The sequence below is a fragment of the Andrena cerasifolii genome, chromosome 5 (assembly GCF_050908995.1).
Source record: "Andrena cerasifolii isolate SP2316 chromosome 5, iyAndCera1_principal, whole genome shotgun sequence".
Lineage (NCBI taxonomy): Eukaryota > Metazoa > Arthropoda > Insecta > Hymenoptera > Andrenidae > Andrena > Andrena cerasifolii.
In genome coordinates, this window is record NC_135122.1 from 2,393,439 (window position 1) to 2,403,415 (window position 9,977).

General features: G+C 38.6%; 1 protein-coding gene across 1 annotated transcript; it reads left to right on the forward strand.

Moving 5' to 3' along the window:
- The first annotated feature begins 2,980 nt into the window (after positions 1–2,980).
- On the forward strand, positions 2,981–5,648 carry LOC143369118 (TNF receptor-associated factor 6). Its single transcript, XM_076812606.1, has 5 exons — positions 2,981–3,072; positions 3,276–3,406; positions 3,495–3,804; positions 3,876–4,024; positions 4,263–5,648. The coding sequence occupies exons 1-5, from the start codon at positions 3,034–3,036 to the stop codon at positions 4,858–4,860; spliced, it is 1,227 nt and encodes a 408-aa protein (XP_076668721.1). The 5' UTR covers positions 2,981–3,033; the 3' UTR covers positions 4,861–5,648.
- The last annotated feature ends 4,329 nt before the right edge of the window (positions 5,649–9,977 follow it).

Sequence of the window (9,977 nt, forward strand, 5' to 3'; positions counted from 1 at the left end):
GAGAAGCGGACTCACCGGGAGTGCATTTACGCGTCGATAAGATAGACGACGAGTACACCGACCTCCGTGCGTTACTCGAGCACTATACGGGCGGCAACTGTTTTCCACATAGCACAGACGTCTTAAAAACGTCAATTGTATGTCAATTGTCCATTTTAGGTCTGGACGGCTTTAGGACGTCTTGTGGGCGTCTTTAGACATCTGTGTGCTATCTGGGTTTAAAATTCAAACGTGAAATATGCGTTTTATAATTTGTTGTTTAACGGGTTGTGCGTGGTTACGAGTATAATTTAAATATATATATAAAGTTAAAGTTGAGGTAATTACGTACTGTTTAAAATTCAAAACTATTATAAATAAGTACACTGTAAACATAACATAGGGTTTTATTAGTTCAGTCAGGACTATATACACATACTGATACACAGAAATGAAGAGTCCTTAGTGGACGTTATACCTAAAATTGAAAGATTTTATTACGAATATTTTATAAAGTTTATGTTTTATTGTTTTTCCTGTGTTTTAAGCAGGATAGCGTTTCAAGCTTATTTTTGCTTATATTGCCCAACGAACTATAGTCCCATTCTTTTTTCCCCCCTCTCTCCTTCGGCTAACAGCAGCAGCGGCGCACCGGGAGGAAGATGGTCTCCCATCTTTCCCCAGTACCCCGCTCCGTGATGCTTAACTTCGATGATCTAACGAGAATCGGTGTTTTCCACCACGGCTACGGCCGCTGGAAAAAAAGTTATTGCCATCGCCTTGTTGCGTGGCAGCCCAGTGAATTTCGTACGGAGTTTATCAAAGGATAAACTCCGTAGTTAAAGAACTAATTAGTTAAAGAACTAATTTCAAACATTTAAAACTTCCGCTAATTTCACCCTCATTCCTTTCCCTACTATATTCAACTGTGTCATACATTGGATTAATCATCCCACTTTTCAAAAAAGTGACCGCGAGGCGGCGCGCTCCGCGATACTTACCTAGTGATCCTCTAGGGAGTGATCGGTATAACCACAGCCATTTTGGAGCAAAACCGGAAATAACATATCATAAACGTTTATCTATCTCTTTCTATCAGTATTTCTCTCTCTCTCTCTTTCTGTCAGTATTTCTGTCTCTTTCTTTTTTACAGTTTCTTTCTCTGTCTACTTCCGCTTTTGCTCCAAATCGCGGCAACCAATCAGCGACGATCAGTGGTGGTAAAGACACGAATTTTTTATTTTATACACGACACGTGTCTTAAATGCGTAAATGTGTCATAAATGTCGTAGGTATATCTGGAATGAAAATAACTAGGAAGATTATACCTCTGGTGGCGCTGGCGGACACTACGTCGCGATCACGAGCGTTTAACCACATTGCGCTGTAATTACACACCTAGGTGAAGGGAGGAAGGTGAGATTCATTTATTCAAACACCCGTTTCCAAGTGGGTATCGATTATTTTATAATCTTGAAGTCCCCTCATTAAAAGAATCTCTATTTTCAAACACCTCAGGCTTGCGCGAACTTCACCTTGTCTCCCTTTCCTATTACAGTCGTGTGATCCGATTCGAACTTCGCGCTTCTGAAGCTTATACTACACGCCGCTAGACGGCAGTCGCAACAGCACTTGTTGCGATGCTCGCTGATGTAAATATGTGTGATTGCGTGAAGTTAGCTATAAGACAGAGATAGCGACGTTAGATGTAGAGCGAAATTCAAAATCCTTTGTAAACGGAAAGATTTATTGTAGGCATGCGGGTTTGAAACGAACAACACATCTGGAAGGTTTTAAGCGAGATTGGAACGGGGACGAGGAAGAGTTTATTGCCAGGACTCGTAAACACGTAGAGCGCGTTGAGCTTCTCGAGGGTTTTTCCATGCCAGTTTTTCGAACGTGCTCATATAATATTAGTAGGATACCTGAACTCAGAAGGCGTACGAGAACCTGGGATAGCATTCAGTAATTTTCAAAACTACAGTTAGGCCAAGCGAGGATAATAAATAGCTTAACTTTTCCTTCCACATCTGCGTACTAAATTTCGACGAGCGGGCAGCTGCTCGTCTCGTAAAACGACTTAAAATTCTGTCCTCGCTTTCAATAATTGCCGATGTCCTGTTAGGGTAAAAACTCAGTTCGGGAAAGGCTGAAAGTCATAAAGTCATTTACATTACATACATATCTAACAGGTAGGTAAGTTGCGCTGACTATGTAATCGGAAAGCGTGCCTCGACCACCAGCCGAGAGTGGAGGGAAGCGCGAAGGAAGGGCCAAGAACGGAGAGATGGCTGAAGGACAACCACCTGACGAAGCTTGAGGGACAACACCATCTTGATTGGACGAAAGGATCCAGGGAAGGAGACAGAGGAACACGCCGAGATTGGAGGAGTAGGGCGCTCGGAGGTTACAAGCGAGAAGTGATTTTGTAAAAACTTTAGATCGAACTTGTTAGCAGAACAGTCAACCTCTAGCCATTTATTAAAAATCAAACATAGAATTTATCCAAAAGAGTTTCACTTTATTTCCATTCCATCGTTAAAATTCCCGCGCAACTCGAGAGCTGAGTGCTTCAGCGCTCCACGGGCACGGACCCGCCGTCTATTTAGAAATCTTCACGGAACCGCGCAACACACTACGATCAGGGCGCCACCTCTACCGAGTTTCATTTGCGATACATTCGCATTCTTAGGTCCATGTTCAATACCGATATTTATCGATAGTGAAAATAAGCCATCTCTAAGTTCAATACCGATATTTATCGATAGTGAAAATAAGCCATCGATAGTTTTCGATAGTGAGGACCATCGATAGTTTTCGATAGTGCGGACCATCGATAGTTTTCGATAGTGAGGACCATCGATAACTATCGATAACGAGGACCATCGATAACTATCGATAGTGCGGACCATCGATAACTACCGATAGCGAGGACCATCGATAACTATCGATAGTGAGGACCATCGATAATTCTCTACCACTCTGGCACTCTGGGATTAGTCACTGCTCACTGAGCGTACACCGCGTTCAACGCATAGTCAAAATGAAGCTACAATGAGGATATACATAACAGTTCCTGAAGAAATTGTTTCCGTACGTATGTCAAAATTTATCAAGTTTAACATCGCTAATGTTGTTGCCAATAGCGTACTCATTTTGCATCTTATTTATTATTAAAGTGGATTTTGCTGCATTGTGTATATTGTAATATATTTCCCAAAGCTTCGCTTTACAATTCGTGTTAACACAATTTTTATTTTTCATTTGTACCGGTATAACTCAACTCTCATATGCAGTGTAGCAAAGGTATGGAAGATTATCTTGAGCCTAGATTTGAGTGTCCTATTTGTTTAACTTGGCTACGCGATCCAGTTTTAACATCTTGTGGTCATAAGTTCTGTTCGCAATGTATATACACTTGGCTTCAGTAAGTTACACTACACGTGTCAAATTAACAAATACATACAATCTATTACATATGTAATTTTTATTTGTCGAATAAATTTTATTTGTAGAAAGGAAGGTGCTCGTTGCCCAGTTGACAGTCGACCCCTAAAATCCGAAAGTGATCTGTTCAGAGACTTATACACCAGTAGGGAGATATTACAGCAACGTACAACTTGCCCCTATCAACGCTTCGGTTGTGAAATTACATTGTCACCAGTAGATATGGAAACACATACAAATCAATGTGTATATAAGCGAAGTCTTTCGGATTCACAAAATATTTACTGCCATTTTAAAAGTGTCGGATGCACAGAGGCCTTTTGTATAGAAGAAGATTTGCACGCTCACTTAGAAGCAAACATAAATCTTCATTTAACAGTTAGTCCCATTTTCTTTACTGTGATTACGTTTAATCGTAAAGTGGAGAAAATTATTACCCGTCTTTGCAGATGGTTCTAAAAACATTACCGCAATTATCTGTTATGGAAACTCACGCTAATACAGTAGCTGTTGAATCTAAAATGTGGGATCCACCTTCGAAAAGTGGGACGTCTTCGGACAAAAATGAACCATTGCCAGAATGGCAGCAATTGTTAAAGTAACTGTTATTGTATAGTGTACAAAATATTGTTTAAACACGTTTTACAGCGAATTCGGTATCTCGCACTGACTCTGTGCGGTTGCCAGAAAATGAGTGGGATTGGTTGTTTTTGATAGAGGCGAAGATAGCTCTATGAGAATCAACCAATTCTAGTCATTTTCTGGCACCAGCTCAGAGTCAGTGCGAGATTCCGAATTCGCTATTAGAAGTATTGAACGTAACCATTTCCTTGTAGGAATTTGTATGAAAGAATAGTGGTGCTGGAACAGCAAAACAGAGAACTGTCCATAACTGTTTCTAATCAAAGCACTCAACTTACAACCTTGCAAACTTCCCTGCGATTTAATCAGGAAGAAATGTTTCTACGTAGTTGCAATGGTGTTTATATTTGGAGGTTACATACATTCCATGAGAAGCTTGGAAGCATGGTAAACGACCCATTGAAAATGTTTTACAGCCCTGGTTTCTACACTAGCCCTAATGGTTACAAGATGTGCGCTAGGATTAACGTATCTTCCAAAGATCCGGAGTTTCTATCATTACTTCTGCACATAATGAAATCAGAAAATGACGATGGCTTGGATTGGCCATTTAATGGTATGATGTACTTTATTTTGGTGCATCCACGCGATTGGGAGAAGGATATACGAGAGATAACATCGTCGAGGCCGGATCTTGAGGCATTTAGGAAACCAGTGTGTGAACTAAACAAACGCAGTTTTGGTTACACGGAATTCGTACGAATACGAAATTTATCAGATTTCTTGCAAAACGATTGTTTGATCTTCAGGATAGAAGTTCGTGTCCAAGATCGGTATAAAGTGCCGATGTAATGTAATAATGTTCATCCTATTAGTCGTTTCATTAATTCAAAAACAATACAAGCTTTGCTTGCTTATACGCGTATTGAAACTAAAATTAGTGGCACTGAGAAAAAAATTAGTCAAAAAACGTTTTGTGTTAAGTCGCATTACTTATTGAATCTGAGGGCGGTATTTTCAGTCGCTACTTATTCTTAAGCAAATGCTTAAGCATAAGGCATCCTCTACTAACCTAGTAGCTAGTAAAGGATGCCGAATTCTTAAGCATTTGCTTAAGAATAAGTAGCGACTGGGAATACCGCCCGGAGTCTCCTAAGACTAAAGGTGCGTTTTAAAAAATTGAAATTTGGCATAAATTACATGTATAGATTTCAATTTAGTTTCATAAGAAGTCCTGTTTATATTTTTACAATTTCTCGCCCATCCTATATGCAATTTACACACAATATAGTATGTAATGTAACAGAGCCCGTCCTTCTGTCCTGTGATAAAGAATTTACTCCCTTGGCTGGGAAGAAGTTGATAGCAAATATGGTTTGCGTCACTTGGTTTGAGAGTGACCAACCGCGAATTTTCGTAATTGAAGTTTTGATTGAACCCGACTTGCAGGAAGATCTTGCAGATGGTAATGACATAAGAAATTCAGATAATGATTCTGATAATGAACACGATGAAACTGAAGTAGAGAATTATGATTACGAAAATTCAGAGTGTGAAGAGACGTCATAATAGAATTTTTTAATTTGTGTTACTGTAAAATAGTTCGTTAATAAATTTTTTATTCTTATTATATAATAAAATTATCAAGTAATTCTATCCTCTTCACAATGGGGAGTATGACTGCAACTATTTCCCACCCATGATGCCACCAGTACAGATGCCTCTTGTCATCGATGTTTTAGGTGAATATCAATTATCTTATTTTACTTCTTAATTTCTATTTCTATAATAAGTACATGTATCTATAATTATTTTTGTTATTATTATTAGCTATTATTCGTTGTATAGATATAAAAAATTAATTTGCATCATTCAAGTTATAAAGAATCTTTAGACGTCTAGAATCTTTAGAATCTAGAGACGCGGTAGCGTCTCGACACCAAGTACATGAAAGACACCCTGTATATGTGGACTGTGTCGCTACCGCTTATCATTTACTCGTCGCAGAGCTATTCCAACCTAACCTGACACTTATTTCATTAATATCTCATCACGCCTGCAATATTTCCTAAATTTAATGGTATTTTTCTCATGTAAACCGCATATAAGCTTTCGAATAAGACCAAATTAAAAAAAATCGGTCCACGCATGACAGAGATATCGTAATATCATGTCATGGATCTGTCAGAAACGGTCAGATTTTTCTTATGATTCTGATTATTTTTCTCCAGTCAAAAGTTTGGTCAACGTAATACGTATACGCGTTACACGCACACCTTCAGCCAAAAAAAAACCAACACATGTTTCGTTCGTCAATTGCTATCTCCACTATATATGCAATCTAATCCAAATATTGACAGCTTACCGTCAAGTTATAACCAAGTTATAAACGTGTTTTTACAAATATGTATCGTTGTACCATTGAATTGCAACCAAAATGCAGTCTCAAACACAAGGTAAGTTGCCGAAATTAGAATTGTGATATGTTTGAATATCATCAAACTGTTTTTTATTTGTAACTAAACTGAGGATTTTATGTATATATAAATAATCGAAGCGTAAAATGATGCTGTGACTGGATTTATCCTTAATTCTGTCCCGTGATAATTTGTAAGTTATAATATTAAAAATTATCTGAAATCATTCCCTATGAGATCCCCATAAAAAACTTTAAAAAAGTAAAAGAAAATACGCCAAGTATATATATAAAAAAGTCAAGGACAAAGAAGAGTATTATCAAATAAATCACAAAAAATAGAGGATAATAATAAATATAATATTAAAAATAATCTGAAGTCATTCCCTATGCAAATTATCTTTGTAAAAAGAAGTGAGATCCCCATAAAAAAAACTTAAAAAAAGTAAAAAAATTACGCCAAGTACACGAAATCAAATAAATCACAAAAGAATAGAAGATAATAATAATTAGAATATAAAAAAAAATGTGAAATCAAAATGATCTGCAAGTACATAAAGGTGCTTTCCAACTGCGCTTAAGATGACACAACTACATATACACAGTTAAAATGCTATGTGTATACATTCCATTACCCATATCGCGGACATTTTAATAATGCGAAGATAAAATGTAACATCTAGACATTAGCCTAGATGTCCGCGGCCTTGAAGTCAAATACTTGGCGTGGCCAGGCAAGGTATTCTCAGATCATCAATACACATACCTTCCCTTTCCCAGGCTTTCAAACAATTTGTCATTTTAAAACTCTGACCATATAAGTACACTTTCATTATTTTGCGTTTTTAAATAATTCTTATTCGTCAACACCTTGACCTAACCTGGCCACGCCAAGTTTTTGACTTCCAGGCCGCGGACATCTAGGCAAATGTCTAGATGTTACATTTTATCTTCGCATTATTAAAATGTCCGCGATATGGGTAATGGAATGTATGAACACAGCATTTTAGCTGTGTATATGTAGTTGTGTCATCTTAAGCGCAGTTGGAAAGCACCTTTATGTACTTGCAGCTCATTTTGATTTCACATCTTTTTTTTATATTCTAATTATTATTATCTTCTATTCTTTTGTGATTTATTTGATTTCATGTGCTTTTTTATACTTTTTTTTACTTTTATACTTTTTTATACTTTTTTTTTAATTTTTTTACTTTTTTGAAGTTTTTTTATGGTACCATATTACATATTATAAAACATTGTCTTTTCTTTCTTTATCCTAGTTTTAGTCTACTATGTCAGGACAGATTATATTCTAATAAATAATTGCATTACAATCTTTTGATACAAAATCTTATAGTCGAATTAACGAAAGAAGGCACCTGGGCGGCGCGCGTGGGTCGGGAGAAGTGAACGGCAGAAAATGCAGGAATGATCAAACTATTTCGCGGAGGGGGAAGAACTAATCAACGTCAAGGTGGGAAACGAACGGCGCCACCGTCGAGCCAAACCAAGCTAGCCAAGCGGAGAAGCTGTTGTCGACGCTGGTTGGCTGCGGACTCATTTCCCTTGGCTTGGCGGTGGCGCCGTTTCCTTTCCCACCTTGGCGTTGATTGGTTATTCCCCCTCCGCAAAATAGTTCCGCCGTTTACTGCTCGGGAGAGACCCAATGCCTGCACCGTACTTCGTGCGACGTTGCCACGTTGTGTAGCAGATTGGACGTCTCTTTCTATTTTCAAGTGCAACTGTGTCTCTTTCACTCGCTCGATAAAACAGATTCCTTCATCTACAAGGCACTCCACGCCAAATTGATCACATTTTTAGAGACTTTGATCAGAATGCAATATGTATTTTGTGAATCACGTGAAATTATGGAAAGGTTTGAGTTATTGTTTAACAGGTTTTGAACTTGTTTACAAAATATAGAGTTAATGAAGTTTTTCATCGGTTAATAACAGCGCATATTGACATTAATTTTTAAAATTCCATTCTCGAAAGCAGAATATTTCGTACGCGAAATTTGCAAAATAAAACTTTATTATAATTTTCAAAATTACAAAATTAATTTTTCAATACAAAAAAAAGTATTAGAATAGCCCGCACTTTCTAGATTAAAATGAAAAAAGAATGAATTCAATACGATAAAGAATTTCCGAGATAAAAATTCACAAGTACAGCTCGGTTTCATGAAAATAGGCAACAATTGAACAAATTCAAAACCAGCAAAGTGATAACCGAAATCCATCACATCGAGTGCAAAAAGTGATCGATCATGCCGCAATAGCCAATAAGATTCAACACTCTGTCAAATCTCTATGGGAAGGACGTTGGGTTCGCCCTCTGGAAGAGGATAGCAATATGCACCCGATAAGGACAACGATTACTCTAGGCCCACAGCTAAGTAGTCGAAAGTCATTGGCCAAGGCGTAGGGAGCCGCGTAGGGGAAGCACCAATCGCGAGCCTGGAGTAGCGGCAACGTCGCAAATTCTGGACCCGGTCCCAAGATGCCTTCTTTCGTTAATTCGACTATAGTTTGGAAATTACTTAAAAAATACAAATCTTCGAAGGTCCCTACTTTCGGTGATTTTTACGAAACCCGCCGTCAGAAATGAATTTTAATGACTTAAATTATTGAAAGCATGAACTTGCATCTTTTTTTTTAATCATGAAGGATGGATCTATGTGAATGAATTTAATCCATTACTAATATTGTCATAAACAGTTAATGAAAAATAAAAAAATTGCATTTTTAACAATATAATGCATTTACCATATGATAGACTTTGAAGCTCTATTTGAATGATATATATTTGTCTTCCTTTTCTTCACTACACCCTGTATTGTTCTCAATTCATACAACCTGACCGACTGGATGCTGTATCAAAAAATCACACGAGATTCTTCGCGGGGAACGTCAATACGCTTCGTGGAGGGACGCAAGAAGAAAAGAGGTAGTCCGCTGACGGCGCGTGGTTCCGCCTGCTTCGTCCTTTCTTCAAATTAAACACGGATCCCTTATGTTTCGAGTGTAAACACGCGTTTGAATTTCAATACCTTCGATGCTACCTTTATGACTGCGGAGTGGGCTAAGCTAAGCACAGAAGTTGGTGACGAAAGATACATGGCACTTTCGACCCCTCCGCATGCGTCATTCGTGCGCGTTCAGCCTGCTCAGCGTATATACAGAGTCAGCGTTTTATCCTGCAACCCGCGCTCGCACGAACAGATAAAATGGCAACAGCGCCTCACGGACGCATTCCACTACAACCATTCACCAGTCCGGCGTTCGGAGAGGTCCCAGCCAGGGATCGGCGGGCTTAAGCTACCGCTGATGGAGGGGGAAACATCTACAGGAGCGATGGTTATGAGTGCATGAACTACGCCTGTGTCGGTGTTTCCCCCTCCATCAGCGCAGCTTAAGCCCGCCGATCCCTGCTGCCAGCGACCGCAGGACTGCAGTGTTGCCAGAGTTTCGAAAATTTTAGGATGGTCTCTTTCAAATTAACGTCGCAAAAAGCTGTGCGGAATTTTTCCTCCCGGCCCAGATAAGCGAGC